The sequence below is a fragment of the Oreochromis niloticus genome, linkage group LG11 (genome assembly GCF_001858045.2).
Source record: "Oreochromis niloticus isolate F11D_XX linkage group LG11, O_niloticus_UMD_NMBU, whole genome shotgun sequence".
NCBI classification, from domain to species: Eukaryota; Metazoa; Chordata; class Actinopteri; order Cichliformes; family Cichlidae; genus Oreochromis; species Oreochromis niloticus.
This window is the reverse complement of record NC_031976.2, coordinates 18,169,289-18,186,394: the sequence shown is the minus strand read 5'-3', so window position 1 is coordinate 18,186,394 and position 17,106 is coordinate 18,169,289. Positions and strand designations below refer to the sequence as shown.

Below are 17,106 nucleotides of genomic sequence, written 5' to 3'. Positions count from 1 at the left end.
TGTATCGATCAAAGTAAAACGAGGACATTAAATCTCAGTATGAGCAACATTTTATCTATTATCATTATATCTTTTTTCCCCTCTGTCAGCGGTGTGATGCTTGACTGGGTCCTTGCAAAGCCATTCAGCTGTGCTGCCATCCCAAACTGCTGATACAGCAAACTGCAGAATGAGAAAAGGTCCCCATCTCTAGGTGGTGTTTCTCTTTCATGTGAGGACGAGTCCTATCTGCGGCCTTTTTGTTCTTTTAATGTAAGTGATTGGCACGACACCAATTGCACTCCTCCTACAGAGTACATATTAGACTTATTACAATAGGTAAGTCCTCCTTTAAGTCCTCTTAAAATCTTTTTAAAATTAAAAGAAAAAAATTACCAAGTACTAAGTAAATGAACTAATATGACCACATCCTTGGTTTGTACCAGACTTAATTACAGTACTGTATGTGGCTGTCTTTGAGCATTTGCTTTTGTGATACCACTGTAGGAAGAAAGTGAACGTGTTACATCGAGACAAAGCCAGGGGGACAAACCTCGTTTTAATGTGCTACCACTGACCCAGTTTTTCAAGTAAACGAATTGCAAAGTGAAGATGCCTAAAGCCAAAATTGTAAGGCAGCTCTGTGTGCTACTAGTGTCTTTAACCAGCGACTGCCATGACAACCATGGGAGGAACTCTGTTGCAGGCGCGCAGCAATAAAAATGATGAAACTCTTTTGGGTTCATTACAGAGATTTCCAAAACAATAGCCACTCACAAAAAGTCAAAAGTCAAGCCACAGTCTGCCACAGATATTAGATACTTAGTAGCAGTTTTTTTTGCACATTAGACAAATAGATAATTTATGACAAATAGCATAGATCCTCTGCTGTTTATCAACGCTTTCCTGTCCTTTTTGAGCTCTTTATCACAATCTGGAATGAAACTGGAATCCAACTAAAATATTATATCTGAGTTTGGGAGTTTAAAAATAATGTAATATAAGAGCTCTTCAGAAAATTCTAGGAAAGGTGCATTTTTGTGTCTATCATCTGTTTATTTGCGCAGCCCTAAATTAGGTCATTGGCCTTAGCTGATATAATCTCAGCTTTGGCCTCTAATCATCTTACATGCTATCACAATCATAGCCAAAGCTTATAATATTACAATAAGTCACTGACAGCAGATACAGCCTGGTGTTGCAGTTCATTTGTATAATCCATTTTTCATCATAGACACTTTTGGTTTTACCACAGCGCAGGCATAACAAGTAACCGTATGATGGGTATGTAGCAGCATCACCCAGTGGTTTTGGCCTTTGTATTTTCATTCCAGAAGTTAGGCTACCATAACTGGAAAAGAGGGTGTAGGGCTCAGTTATGAGCAAGCAAAGTGACAGAGGCACAAACTTCTTGAATAGCTGGTGCCACACAGGAGGCAACATTATTTATTATATTCTGTTAAAATTGCCCAAACCGGAACTCTTCACTGTTTGCCCTGCTGGTGCTTTTTGGAGCATTTTAATTGAACTGTCTTATAGAGGAGAGCTGCAGTAAGGTATAGCTCATCTAAGAAATTTTTGTTTCAGTTTTGGTGAGTTAAATTTTAGTATTTTATTAGTCTGTTGGTTTATTTAGCAGGTGTGTTATTGTTTTTGGCCGTTATATATAAGGAAGAGGAGACATGGGTCTTTTCCCTAAATGGTTAGCCCATAAGCAGCCAGGCAGTGTCTCTAATTTGCCACCAGAAGACAAAGGAAACCCTGTTAGCTGTAGTTTTAACAGCTAGCATTAGCCACTCATACTGTAGGTAAGACCATATGGCATGCTAGCTTGATAGTGCTACTTGATATAACAGACATAAATGAATGACTAATCTGTACTCATTAATCTGCAGAGATACATCGTATGTATCGGGTAGATATATGTCAAAAGTCTCGTCCAGTCTTGCTTTATACAGATAAGAAATATAGCAAAGGTCAGACTGGACCTTTAAAAGAATACTATGTTCTTTTGCCATTCATGTTATGTATTCTGAAATGTTTTATCAATCAACTACTTTTTGTAAATTTTGTAAAGTACCATGTTACTTACATGCTTTTAGAAAGCAAAAAAACAACAACAGCTCTTCCTGGCTAGTTGTCTTAGGAAGCCTTTTCATAGGTTCTGTACATTACCAAGGTTTATCACTCCAATCTCTGATTCATACACTGTCAGTGATGCTGATAGAAACAGTACAACCTTAATTTAAAGGGTTGCAAAAGATACACATATAAATTCAAATATCTATTTTGATGACACTCTTCGGGACCTGTGATAAATTTATTGTAAATGCCTTTTATTTACATGCTGGGAATTCTGCAGATAGCAGTTATTCATTAGCTTCCTGTGCATACTTGTGTACTATAAATCTTAAAAGTACAACTGTAAAATGTGTATTTTGTGACACATTTTAATTGGATATAAAAGTCACGCAGCTTCTACTTTGTGTCAGGAATCTTGTCTGTGGATGACTTGATATCAATCATTTGAGATAGATTTGACATATGTTTCACAGATTACAGGCAATCATTTTCGAAACAACATTGGCATGATGATGAGCACCTAATGGAACGTTGACCTCTTCTGATGACCAAAGGCTATTACATTTGCATGTGGCTTCCTAACAGTTGCTTATTTTCCCAGATATTGATTATGCCTAATCCCTCACTAAGTACTTTTTTAAGGGGATTGGTTCATTAAATTTTTCATCTAGTCTAGGACAGTGCTTAATGTGTGACTGAGAAACTTTAAGTGCCGTTAATGTACAAGTTTATGCTAAATAATAATATTGTTAATGTTCTAGCAATAAACAGTACTCAACAAATTTATTAAACCACCACTCTATGTAAGAGTCATGCAGCTGCCCCAAATGATCAGTACTGTTAGTTATCAAAATATTTTTTGTGTGTTTCTGTGATGGTTAATCCACTAATATTTATAACCTCTTTCATTAAAATGTAAAAATAAGATGAAATAAGATAAATGAGATAAAATAAGATGACAAATTACACATTTTTAGTGTTTTAATGTTCTGACTGAGCATTAAAGCTGATGTTTTCTGACTGTTTTCTAATTGCGTTTCTTATTTTATGAAAGGTCATGTACTACGTTTTTAATCAGTGTTTTTAGATGACATTTTGGCAGAATCGTGCAATTTTTTTTTACATGTATTTATTTTCCCTGAGCCCAAAGATCTTCGTCAGTCATCTTTATTGTCATGAATAGTCTTAAAAATGACAATGTACAATACAGAAATGTCACAAGAAAAATGTTACAAAAATACTGAGATGTGATGCTATTTTATGACAAAAGATTCAACTTTGATATTGTCTCCACTGTACATGAATGAGATATGAAAACACGCAGTAGCTGAGGGTAATCCCCATGTTGGATTCAGTGGTCTTGCTCTTAGCTGAGGTAAGGAAATGTTTAGTTCTTCAGAACTACAAAAGAATGAAGCAAACTGTCAAACAATATTCCTAATGGCAGTTATCAACATGTAGTTATCACTGATTTCAAACATGTCCCAAAATGAAGATTGGTGGTTTTGGATTTCTATAAAACTATTAATATCACTCTTTATATGAGATGACAAGAAAGTATGTTTTTATTTTAATTTTTCTAAATACACAAGCAATTAGAATAAAATATTTGTGTGTGCGTTTGTGTTGTAATTCATAATCCAGGATTGCATGCATGAAAGAAAGACAAATGTTTGCTTGATTCATCCACAGAGAAACAAACCAGGGGAAGAAACACTTTTGTCCTTTCACCTTTGTCCAATAAAAGGGGTGTGTGTGTGTGTGTGTGTGTGTGTAGGGGGGGGGGGGGGGGGGGGGGGTTGCCTTTCAGGGGTTTTTTTTTTCTTTCCTTTTTTTTTAAACAATCTTTGAAACAATCTCACATCAAGTTCCCTTTATCTTCCTTTTTGGACATCCTGGAGTATTTCCAAGTGGACGGATCAGTAACATCAATGCCACTTGAAAATGTACAGCTTTGTCTTGTCTTTATTTTCATGTGTCACGTTCAGGATTTTTTCACAGCAGCAGATCTGTACTGAGGTGATGGTTAGATTCATCTCTCTGTTCATTCACCTTCCCATCCAAAAAAGCTATGAAGTTCACCGTCTTGTTTGAAAGTCTTCCAGTAATCCTGCACAGTTGGCAAAAACATTTGTTGGTGCCTTGAGTCGTAACCTTTGTGTCCCCTGGAGGCAGCATTTATGGTAGCCACTTCGACTTATGTACATAAAGCGAGAGCTTGTCTCCCACTCTACTTCACCTGAGTTCTCGTTTGCTGCCACGGCACATGGCCCTGCAGTGTGAAAGCAGCTGAGGTGGGGTTGGCACTTGCTGTGTTGTGCTGAAATGAATGGCTAAGTTAGAAACAGTTAGTGTTGCAATTAGTTTGCTGAAGGATCAGGAGGGAGACATTCATTTCACTGGTGCAGAGTGGATTCAGTGCTAGTGAGCATCTCATGCCTGGATGTGTGAGCTGCTCCTTATGTGTCGAGGCGGCGTTTTCTCTTGGCTTTATGTGCATACAGGAAGTACATAGTGTGCCCCGTGGTGATGAAGAACACAGAAATTATAACTAGGATGCCAAAGTGTTGTGGCTGCGGAGCAGAGATCACCATAATGAAGTGAAGCAGGTCCATCAGGTAATTCATGGAGCTCTGCACCCCGTTAACCACTCCTCTCTCTGATTCACAGATGTTCTCCTGCAGAAGCTGAGTCACAGTCAGGTCAAAGGACCAGAGACCTGAAACAAAGTAATAGATGAACTGACCTTTATAACAGATGGGCACTGATTCAACTGCAAGTAAATTTCATTTGACCAGATTCCATTAAAAATTGTACTTGTATAACAAAATTACCTAGTAATGTCACATTTTGGGCAGATTTAATTATTTTTTGACATATATTTCATACTCTACACCAATATTTAAACTCTATGCATCAATAGAAGTTAAATATCCAAAAACCTTGTATCTAAATGTAATGAGAAATACATATCCAAAAACAATAGTGCTCTCTGGTGGACTGACTAGGTAATAGAATTTTTTTTTTTTTTTTTTTTTTTTTGTGGTTAAATTGCCTCAAAAAGATAATTATCACCATATATCAGTATATTCAAAATAAATTATTACTGGGATATCTGGCGTGTGCCCACATGAGATGGGCATTAAAAATAGCAATATCACTTGTATTGTATATAAGTTTTTCTCTGCACTAGATAAGCTCTGAATTTGTGTCTACTCACCAATGCGCGCTGTAATGACACCCAAGAACAGCAGAATAATGGAGATGTAAGATTCTGGAGCTGTGCCAGAGGGGACATTGTCAAAAAGCACCGTGTTGTTGGTCCAGTGGATAGAAGAGCGGTCGGGTAGAAGTGGCTGATTGCTGCCTCCCATCGTAGGGTATGTGTGTTTTTGCCTTTGGCCTGTCATCCCACCAAGCGCTGTAGAGGAATTGGAAGTAATGTCGGGCATCAGCAAGCTGAGATCCATGGGGCTGCCAGGGGCAAACACAGAGCACACGCACAGCAGCAAGCAGCCCAGGTGGAGGCAGCTTGAGATGATGCCTGTGTTAACCAGGCCATAGGCCTTCCTCAGCCTGGTGAACATTACAGTGCCCATCAAGCCTGTGATGGCTGACACGCCCATCAGCAGACTAAGAAGAGATCCGCTTATCCCCTGAGTATAGGCATAGCCAGTGGTGATGCAGTCAAACCCAAGCACTGTGGTGTAAAGGAAAGCCAGACCCATTCCTGCGAGGAAAACAGGTTGACGATAGTAGGCCATCCAGCCATCTTTACAGGTGCTCACCAGCCAGCGGAACCTCCGAAAACACAGCGGCAGATCGGTGATTTCCTTGAGGTGCAAGCTTGAGTTGCAGTTGCCCTCTGTCAGAGCCTGAGGTCGCGCAACATTGCCTTCTCCTAATGAAAAACAAGAATGGCATCCATCACTTGAGTTCATTAATTCTAAAGGCCTAATCCTCACTAGCTTTTCTGCACCCCCTCTATGCCATGTCACGTTAGCCTCTACATCATTTGTCAAACGCAGTTCATCTACGCTAATGTGTGTGAGTACAAACAGAAATCTATATCATGTGGACCCTTGCATTTGGATGCTGTACACCAACTCAAAACTGTGTTTTAAGATAATGTATGTCAAAAAGCTTTTGTCCTAAATCATTTATTTTTTCGGAAAGAGGCAGCTCCCATGAAGATATGATTCCTCATCTTGATATTTTGAAAACAAACATAACTGAGAAACTGAGGCACACTGCACACTATAGTACTGACTTCTCATTCACAGTGTAAGCCTGCCCTAAAGCACCTAAACACTTTTTTTTAATCCCACACTTGTGAAATTCACTTTATCCTCCCATTTGACGCTAATGGGGATGTAAGGGCTGTTTTTAGACACCCCAAATCTTTTGCAAAAGTAGTTTTTTTTCTATTGGAAAGAATAAAGGTTTAAGGCACTACTAGATTGGATTCCCTTTTTGATCTATGAAAAAGACCCAATGAACAGTTCATACCTTGTAACCTTTTCCTCTCTATCCTCAGGAGATATGCTTGATCCACTGCAACCGATGGTGGTTTGGCTGACAGAGCAGGGACGATGCGATAAACCCGTGACAAGAAGAAGAACTCCACAATTAGAGACACCAGGTTCCAGCCCAGGATGAATCCACAGCCAACTACGTTGGAGGCAAGGGTCATGACCTGTCCCACTGCTAGTGGGGCCAGGATGTTAGTCACCTGATCTATCCGCCTCATGGTTGCATTCATTCCTTTTGTTAGGAACAAACACAGAGGTTAATGTGTGTCCAGCATCGGAAGCTAAGCAGTAGTCAGTCAATATCTGATCTTTTCTATAATTCGAGGATCTATCTTCCACAGACAAGCCTCAAATACAAACCACTATATTCATTAACAGACTGAATGTCCTCACCCGCTAGGTGACCTCGGTTGTAGCCTGTGATGACCACAATCCAGTCCCTCTGAATGGCAATGGTCAGTGCTGTGCTTGCAAGGTTTGCCACATCTGCCAGGACGATCACCACCGTATAACAAACCACCTTGTGTGAGTTTTGCGATGCAACATGTTACTATGACAGCACAGAGTAGCCACAAGCTCAGAGGCAGAGACAACAGGGACACAAGACAGAGGGAACAACAACAGCAATGACTTCTCTGTATAGTATTCATATCAAGTATATATAACCGAAACACAGCGATTGTGTTGTAACAGGTATGTAGTGTCTACTCACAGTAAGCCATCCATCCCAGATCTGTTCAATCCTTTGCTTGTATGAGAACACCAACATGAGCACAATGCTACATATCGTCACCGAGATGTTCTGAACGAAAAGAGATGCATGTGCAACTAAAATAGAAGATGGAAAAAAACAGTTTCAGAATTTCAAATATACATTTTGGTTTTTTGGGGGGTTTTTTTGTAAAAACAAATGTTAGTCATAACAGATACGAGTCAGTGGCTATGAACCTTGTGCCAGGAGTCCTGGTGGTTGAGTCTAGCTATCAAATCAGGGAGAGGTTCACACTTGAGACATCTGGCGAATAGCAATTCACCTCCTAGTGGGATAGGAAACCAGCAAATTTCCTGGCCCAAGATTGAAATCCACTGAGCTCTTATCACTGTACCTCGCTATATTACATGTTAGAATTTTCAAATGGGTATGAGATTGCTGTGCATACCTTTATTCCTAGGATTGCGATCAACCCAGTCTCCAATCAAAGCCCCAAACATGAGCACTGACCCAGCCACCACCAATCCAAACACCGCAGTCAACAGCAAGTTACGGCCGTACAGTTCAATCAGGAACACAGAGATTGCGAAGTGCCACATGCGGTCGCCCTGTTTAACACATGAGAAAAGTCATCATCGTGTGTTGTGTTGCAATATTTTCATCAGTGTGCTGTGACACAGTGTGAAGAGACTACCTTGCAGTCATTTAAGTTGCGAAGTCTTACCTATTGCCCCACGAATGTTTCTTCAGGAAATGATTCTTACCCACATTGATAATGCTCCACTGACATAGATGAGAAACTTGGGACCCCTGAGGTAGATAAGAGCTGAACCTTAAAAGGAAATACATCAAATCAAATAAGCAGATATTCCATTGGCTACAAAGACGCTGCACAAATTCTAGTTGGATTTTAATTCGAGTTCACCTGGTATACGTGTAGCTTTTTCAGCTCTTGCATCCCGGATGTTGTCAGACTCAAACTCGACCATGACCCCACCACACTGGGAGGCATCTGCCCGCTGCGACATGTCCTAGTAAAGTGTTATCAAACTTGTAACACCATTCTGCTGTTGCTGATAGCACAGTGTGTCGTATACATGATAACAGTAATATTTAGACGATCACAAATACAGCTGATTTGTGTATCCTAAAAAGTCGCTTTGCTCTTGACGACTACAAAACGCTTTGCTCGCTTGTACGATTACTGTTTATTTACTTAGTGACGAGTCTAGAACAGCACAGAAATGAATATGTGACATTTTGTAAGCAGCTGGTCGAACACTGCATTTTTTTCTCACCTTGAACTTACTTCAACAGCAGTTGAAACGGCACGTCCTTTTGAACTCAATAAACGTCTGTAGTCAGTCACATCAGGTTTCTTTTTTTTTTCCAAAACTAAAAGAGCCATAAATAACGACCAACATTGGTAGTGCCAGATTGTGAAGCAGAGAAGAAAGTAAGTAACTGTATACGGCAATAATTAAAATTAAAATAGCATTATTATGTTCTTTTGCATAGCTCTATCCATACAGTCATAAAGCAGCAATAATCAAAGCTTTTATAGGTTAATGGAGGCTCAGTTGTTACCTTTTGTTTTCTCGTTGCAGTCAATCCTTGCTGTTGTTCCTCGACGATGAGTCTTGTGCCATGTATCCTACATTGGGATGCTAGTCTTTCCTGAGAGCTGGAATTCAAACTGTAGTAGTTTGAAAGGCTTAATAACATCAGGGTGTTCAAGTGCACCATTGTATGAAAGTGCCAGAAAAGCAGAACAGGCAGGGAGGCAACAAAGGCAGCCAGCATATTCCAAAGCACGTGACGCTGGAGGGACAATATCACCGTCCACCCACACCACAAAAAGGTAACTGTGTGTAACTCAAAACACACACACGCACACACGCGCACACACATGAACATGACTAGTGAGCACATGCATGTACCTTCACTCATGCAAGCCCTGCTACTCTCATACAGTCACATGCACTGTCGACATGCAGCATACCTAAAGGACACATCATGCAACACTACATCACTCTTTACATGTGCATGTAACCAAGAGTAGAAAGAAGATTAGCATGTAGCAAAAGTTTGGTTGGGCAAATGTGAATGACATCACAAAATCAGCTCATGTGCTTATGTACATTTTCACTGAAAATTGTTTATTTTATTAATATATGTGCTTATCACAAACTACACACGTTTACAGTATCCATCATGCTCCATTTGTTCCTATCCAAACATCAGCACAGGAAATTAACTGTCATCTTCCTTTAATTGAATAATAACACAAACATGATATTCAGTTCCAGCCCTTGGTGATCTGTATTCAGAGATATTGTCATGCATTGATTTGATCAGGCTGCATCTCTGTCTCTGGTACAAATGATGCATTTAGGTTAAAAAAATCTGGTTTTCAATATGTTAAGGATGTTGTCATTTATATATATTATTAGGTGTAATAAGCATGCAAAACCATACCTTAAAAAGATGGGAAAAGGTAAATATGAGAAGTGGAATCATTTTGCTTGCCTTTTTGTTTTTTAAATGAACATACGGGGTACAAAGTTAATAAGTGGCAGCTGGGGTTACTCGTAATCCTGACTACCAATCAGATAACATAGGTCAAGATATCTATTTACAATTCCCCATGACAATACTCATTTGCATATGGATTTTGATTGTGTCTGTTCATGGTGTAATTCTTCAGGAGGCACATGAATTTATAGAAAGCCACAAGAGGAATGGCGACTACAGGAAGGATCGATAAGAGCACACAGATAGCAAAAACCCATTCAGGATAGTGCAGGACATCAGCAAGGGGTAGTGAACCTGCGGGGGTGATGGAGTGGAAAGTCAGTCTTTGTTCCAAATTTAATGAAGTGGTCATAATGGTACATCAAAAAAAAAACTCACATAATCTGGGTTCCATGCATTGTATGTTGGTTGTTTCTCAGCCTCGATCACAACATAAGCCACAAAAACCACCAGAAGCATGAACGGGCTGATAAAGCGCCACGTTGCCTGCCAGTAAATGTTAGGTCTCCGCCCTGTCATCCATTCAATGTCGTCATTAAACCTGTGGGCGAATGGAAACATTTGTAACATTTGTCCTTTTAAAAACACTGTTTAACATAAGTATAATCATAACATAAATTACAATATCACCTATTTATTCCATAGACGTAAGCCACAGCGATGATCTCAAAGAAAGCTATGATGAGTAGCGGCACGGATCCTACATAGCTGTTAAAAATTTCCAGCCAGTAGTTTCCAGAGCCCAAAGTGAAGATTAGGGCCACAGCAAAGGAGATGAGACAGATTAACCCTGTAAGCAAAATATCAGACATCATAAGACATGTGACTATAAACTAAAATCACTAATATAAACACCTTCAGAGAGAACATTAAAGGTTTCTTGCAAAAGTAATGCATGTGTTTTGAAATACCAGATGGGATTTAGTCATAGTCACAATTCTATGTAGAAAGTATTTTTGTTTTAATAATATAACACAACACAAGCCAGTTTTCTTAGTGCTGTTACTCAAAATGCAACGTTAAGCTGTTCAGCCTTTTTGGTATACCTGTGAAAGCTTCCTTAGGAATCCAGGGTGGAACTATATGTAAATCCAGCAGAGGAGTAAGGACGCCCTCTAGATTTCCAAACATGGAGGACAGGCCGAGACAGAAGAGCGTGACAAAAAAGAGGACCGCCCACACCTGCGAGGCCGGCATTTCAATCACTGCCTCAGTGAATAAAATAAATGCCAGTCCAGTTCCTGAGGCGCTCTAAAGGTAGGAAATCATATATGATCACAAATACAGAGTAAATGAAACTTGAATGCAATTTTTTATAGTAGCAGATGTACTACACCTCTTCGAGGAAAGTCTGTAGATTGCAAGCTTTGAGATTGAGACTTTCAACTTCCGAGGGATCGGTCTTATTGAGATAGTTTAACCACTCGCCATAGTTTTCAAGAGTTATGTTGCCAACCCCAATGTTAAATGCATTTGTCAGGGTTAATATGTTCCTGATATCAGCAAAAAACAAACAAAAACACCATTAGTATTAAAAGCATTGATATTAAATCAGAAATGCTTGCTTTAATATTGTATTTTAAAGCCCAAGGTTCTTCAATTTCACATCATTTTTTTAATTCCCACTAAAAATAAGAAAGTGGAGCATGTAGTTGTCTAACATTCGCCCGTATGGAAAACAAAGTTATGTAGAAATCGTGTCACTAGTTATAATTTGTTTTTCAGTACAGATGGAATGAAAAATCTGCATCAGGCCCAAAAACTGAATTGATCAGATTTGCAATTTAATTCTAAGAGTCAACAAAATAAGAGTTTGTCTAACAATACTGAACAATAGCACACTGTAATCATGTGAGTAGTACTTACCAGTTTTGGCAGTTGTTGTTGTTTTCATTTGCCTTAAAGCCCAGAATGGCAAAAATAGGAATTGACGCATATATTGATGTAAAACTGTTCACACATCCAACAATAAGGGCATCTCTCTCACAGTTATTCCTGCAAAAATAAAACAAAACAATGTATTGATGATCAATATAATGTATGGCTTTAAAAAAAATCATTTTCTTTTGGCTTTTCTTACTTCTGAGGATTATAACTGGAAAAAGCAATAAGTCCCCCAAAGGCCAAAGATAAGGAGAAGAAGATCTGGGTGGCAGCATCCAGCCAAACCTTAGGATTTTTCAAGGTTTCTCACTGTGATAAACATTAGTTAGATATCAGATTTATCACATGAAATTATGTTGGTAAGGGGAAAAAAAATTAATAGACTTACATTTGGAGTGAAAAGATATATCAAGCCATCGCTTGCTCCAGGGAGAGTCAAGGCTGTGATCAAGAAGATGGTCAAAACAAGATATGGAAAAGTGGCTGTGGCATAAATAGCCTGTTGGGGAAAGTTTGGATGAACTCTTTTCGTCAGTGTCTCGTCAAAAGCATCAACTCAGAGAGATTTTTACAGCTCGTAATACTTTTAGGTATTGTTACTTTAATAGGTACTAAAGGAAAATAAATGTTTAGTCTTCTGTTTATCCATCACTGTTACTGCCTTTAATGCAGCCAGTAGGGCTGCTAAATCAATCAAATTTTGATCTTTATTCCAATTTACGAAAGTTTGATTGAACAATATTTGAAATGCATGATTTAGTGAAAGTAATATGCCGCACATACACATCACAACTAACTTATTCAACCAACTGAATGGATGCCACAAACTGCAGTACAGTGAATATGCACACAGGTATGCACTGAAATCACCAACCAGTCATATTCCATTTGGTTCACAATTTGTGTTGATATATGTTTCGACAAATGGCCAACATATACAGGGCAAAAGTGTGCTATTCCCTCATGCAACTATCTTTTCAAGGTGGAAAAACCTTTATCCAACCTTATTTATTTACCATGCAGGTGCAATAAATGGACTGAAAAGCTTAATTTAGCAATATGAAGAAAATGAAAGCAGTACTGTGTAGATTTAATTTTGTGTAAGGTTTCAGAACAGTTTTTGATTTTTAAACATTTTTCTTCTAAGAGATGCACTGAATTTAGGTGAATAAGTTCAGTTTACAGTGCAATATAAACTTTTCTGTCATTAAATAATCAGGACAAATAATCTTGATGTCATTAAACAATCATGATCATGGATAAAATAATCAGTATTATTATGGCCCTAACTGTGCAGCCCTAATGCATAGTTTTTTTTAAAAAAGCTTGTAAATTTTGTAGTATCCTGTCTTTCCTAAACGTACTAGCTGATTGCTGAAATAATAAATGAGCATCACATGATCTTCACTTTGACCTGATTAATTACCTTCCCAACGGTCTCAATTCCTCGTATGAAGCAGATGTACACGATGCACCAAGCAGATGCAAGACACAACACCAGCCACCACTGTAAGGACCCACTGGTCTCAGTGTTTGGTGTTATGTTCAGAGTTTCACGATACCAAAAATAGTTTACAGCTCTTTTCACATTCAGTCAAATACCCTGTATCAAAGAGATTAGAGATATCACAAGTAATCTGTGGGCCTTTTGTTATTTTTGGCATATATTAATCTATAATATTGTGATGTCAATATTACCAGTATGATTCAGGTTTACTGGGCAGTCCCTCCAGGGAAGTGGACTCTGAAAGGAATGGAAGAAGTACCACAGGATCCAGGCCAAGATCATGTTGTAAAACAGTCCAACCAGGAAGGACACCAACATCGAAGCCACGCCTGTTTTTAAAAATTCACCATTAAAAGTTAATAGAAATTCTGGAGTCCAGTGGTGTTAAGTATGACACAAGATTACTAATTTTTGACCATTTTGCATACCAGACATTCTCACCTACACCTCCCTGATATGGGGAGATTGAACTCCACACTCCAACGCTTCCCATGCGTAGCCGCTGTCCAATGGCCAGTTCCATGTGCAGCAGGGGAAGTCCCTCAAACACCAAGGCAATGACATAAGGAATCAGAAATGCCCCTGTAATTGATAAGTGGCAAAATTGCTGTAATTAGTGAAAATTACAAACTTACAAAATAACAAAAAAAAGGTTGGTTTGATGGTTGAAGGACATTTAGCTTTTGACATTTTGTTATCAGCAGGCGGACCTTTATCATGCTCACCTGCACCAGGCAACAGATCTTAACACCACATACAGTTGAAGTATTTCCCCTAAATATTTGACTACTATAAAGTATGTTCGTGGCACCACCGGTGTTGTAAGGACATTTTATCCACATTATTTATGTGTGTTTATTTTCCCAGTAGGAATTGTTCTTTTTTAGAGTTTAGATTATAGTGAGATTTATGTAACATATTAAAATTTACAGTCATGTTGAAAAAAATGTCTTCAGAAACTTTAATCATTCTCTTCTGGAAATTTAGATCATGAAAATTATTTTAATATATTATCACTGCAACCAAGTCATTGTGTGTATTCAATTGTTAACACAGTGAGAGCATATGAAATAAGACCTATGTGGAAGCTGAAACCAGAAACCTGTCAGTATAAATTATTTTTAATACATGCATTGTTACTTTATTAAAATTTAAAAGTGTAAAAGTAGTAACATTTAAGAGCAATGACAATTTTTGTTCAATGTCAACATTAAAGGACACTGTGTAACAGAGTTCTGCTTACCTGGGGCGATCGTGGCTCAAGAGTTGGGAGTTTGCCTTCCTTGTAATCGGAAGGTTGCAGGTTCAAGCCCCGGCTTGGACAGTCTCGGTCGTTGTGTCCTTGGGCAAGACACTTCACCCATTGCCTACTGGTGGTGGTCAGAGGGCCCGGTGGCGCCAGTGTCCGGCAGCCTCGCCTCTGTCAGTGCGCCCCAGGGTGGCTGTGGCTACAACGTAGCTTGCCATCACCAGTGTGTGAATGTGTGTGTGAATGGGTGAATGACTGGATATGTAAAGCGCTTTGGGGTCCTTAGGGACTAGAAAGGCGCTATATAAATACAGGCCATTTACCATTTACCTCCACCATAGGTCTGACACAGATATGGGAATCTCCATACATTACCAAGCCCAACAGCAAATCCTATGCAGGTTAGCAAATATTGAATTTTATTGTCCCCTTTTGGCCTTTGAGTGATCTCTTTCTGCTCATCACTTTCAGCTTCCATGTCGAACATTTGTTCCTTGTTATTTTGGTCTATTTCTAAGGTAAGCACAAATCCTCACATGTAACTCGTCTCTCTGTTAGGTCTGAAGAGAAGGGGAGAACGCCGTGACTGCTTTATCAGCTTCTTCTAATTTCTTATTGACTGTTAAAGCTATGGGAAGAGTGCGGCTTGTCTGATAAAAGTGTTTGTATAAAATGACACGATAAGATGCTGAGAACAGAAGCAATGACAGCTGACTGAGCACGAATACCGTAAGGAACCCATGGAGTAAAACTGTGATAGTGCACGTGACTTTTCAATTTGTTACGTGATACAGTTTATAAAATGGTTATTTGAACACTGTCTGTGCATAGAAATTCTCTATGCAGCAGAACTGTGAACATATGCCAAAGTAATATCAGGGCATAAACAGCAACACAATGCAATCCAGTTTTTTTTTCTTTCTTTATTCTTTAAAAAAAAAGTTTTCATTGACAAAATATTCTTTCTATTTTTTGTGACTCACAGAGAGTTGTTCACTCCTTTTCTCTTTATGTAAGTGCTAATTAGTATCATCTGAGTGTTTTCATTTTTTTAACCTACATACAGCTGAAGCATCAAACACTTTTGGTCAGAAGAACTCAGATGATAAATGAACTGCATTTTAGTGGGTTTTTTTGTTTTTTTTTATATCCCTTTAAACAGTGATATAGAATTCTTGAGATTTAGGGCCAGATTTACTAAAGGTACAGTGCAAAACTTAATTGCCAGTTTAAAACAAATTTTAAAAAAAAAACAGAGAAAAAAAATGCTGTTGAGATTCACTAAAGAAGAGGAGTGACAAGCTGGGGATTGAAAGCCATAGGTAGGGTTATTTTTGTGGCAGTCTGTCATGCTATTTATTTGTAGGAGTTTCCCTTTCAGAGAGCATCATTTATGACAGAGTATTTAGAGTAATCCTTCATTTATCCAGGTAAAAGTCTCATTGATATTATTTTGTTCCAAGGAAGACCTGGCACAGACAGCAACAGAAGTTACTAAGGTTTGTGGTGAACAATTTACTGCAAATTGTGTCACGCTTAAAAATGCTTGATTTTACACCTGATGTGACAGTGTTAGCGATCCTAAATTATTCTATGGCTTTATAGCAAGTTACAATAGAGGTAACAAAGAATTTAAGCAGAATGATTTTAATGATTTCCCAAGTGGGGTGTATGGTGAACTATTGTGTGGCTTTTTTACATCACAAATCTATAATCTGCTTTCCCCCCCAAACAAACAATAAGAGTCTCTCTTAAATAATGGCTTTCTTCTTCTCGTACCTGTTTTTCATAAATCAACAGGCAGGTTTCTTTAGCTTCTCCAGTGTGAAGGATGTTTAGCTGGAAGATCGGCACACTCAGAGAGTGAAGAGAGGGAGGAAATTAAATAAAATTCAAGATGACAAAATACACTTTCATTGTTAAAATAATTTTAAATATGCAACTTAGATTTGGTGAAACTTTACTGCATTGAAAGAACTCAAACCTCTTATCAGAAATAAGGTCAGCACTGCATAGGGAAAGCATGAAGTCACACATGCAACCTTGGGAAATTAAAATATTTACTCTGTGGAAAGCAACGAGCTGCACCTTCACAGCAGTCTTAATACCACAAATTTCACAGATACTGAGAACAGAACATGTGCAAACATGATACAACAGTATGCGGCACTGCTGCCCACCTTCCTCTTGTCGAGTTGCGTTCAGGGTTTCCCAGTACCGGAGGTAATCCACAGGGGAAGCTTCTCACACATTTTCACAGTATGTCACTAAGGCTCATCTTGCAGGCAATTATGGTGGTAAAAGAAATCAGCCACCAAAACCACATATGTGGATGTAGTACAGCCAGTGAATGTTTTAAAGGACACTCTGTAGTGTCTAATATTTAATCTAAACAGGACTATTATACAGTACAACAGATTTTACAGCATGTTAACATTACATCAGTGATGTTGAACTAAACTTGGAGAAACATCTCCACTATTATAAAGCATTCTAATATATATTTATTTCACATTATAATCATAACAAATGATGCAAAATTACAATATAACCTGTAAATATTGTGTGTTCACAGCTATACATGAGTATTCCTGTTCCAATATTTTATTTTCAAGCAGCATGATCG

The 17,106-nt window shown here is 38.5% G+C and overlaps 1 protein-coding gene and 1 long non-coding RNA gene across 3 annotated transcripts; one reads left to right on the top strand and one right to left on the bottom strand.

Annotated features, from left to right (window-relative positions):
- Positions 1-3,212: 3,212 nt before the first annotated feature.
- si:ch211-254p10.2 (solute carrier family 40 member 1) lies at positions 3,213-8,933 on the bottom strand. Of its 2 annotated transcripts, XM_025911661.1 has the most exons (10): positions 8,893-8,933; positions 8,604-8,700; positions 8,231-8,336; positions 8,070-8,137; positions 7,754-7,913; positions 7,306-7,421; positions 6,987-7,113; positions 6,571-6,825; positions 5,282-5,962; positions 3,213-4,780 (listed from the first exon to the last, which is right to left on the bottom strand). In XM_025911661.1, the coding sequence occupies exons 3-10, from the start codon at positions 8,331-8,333 to the stop codon at positions 4,521-4,523; spliced, it is 1,770 nt and encodes a 589-aa protein (XP_025767446.1). In that variant the 5' UTR covers positions 8,334-8,336; positions 8,604-8,700; positions 8,893-8,933; the 3' UTR covers positions 3,213-4,520. The 2 variants fall into 2 exon arrangements, with proteins under 2 accessions (XP_025767446.1, XP_025767445.1); XM_025911660.1 differs by lacking the exon at positions 8,893-8,933 and having other exon boundaries at positions 8,615-8,717.
- On the top strand, positions 8,620-14,428 carry LOC112848243 (uncharacterized). The gene is made up of 4 exons (XR_003222251.1): positions 8,620-8,761; positions 8,913-9,166; positions 10,896-11,097; positions 13,426-14,428. It is a non-coding gene; the product is annotated as an uncharacterized LOC112848243 (long non-coding RNA).
- Positions 14,429-17,106: the final 2,678 nt, after the last annotated feature.

Excerpts from the sequence above, each read along its gene's own strand:
- si:ch211-254p10.2 (XM_025911660.1), bottom strand. The coding sequence starts at position 8,713 with ATGGCTCTTTTAGTTTTGGAAAAAAAAAAGAAACCTGATGTGACTGAC. Across the intron at positions 6,826-6,986 it reads CAACCGAGGTCACCTAGCGG|GAATGAATGCAACCATGAGG; the intron begins GTGAGGACATTC and ends TCCTAACAAAAG. Across the intron at positions 4,781-5,281 it reads TGTCATTACAGCGCGCATTG|GTCTCTGGTCCTTTGACCTG; the intron begins GTGAGTAGACAC and ends ACTTTGTTTCAG.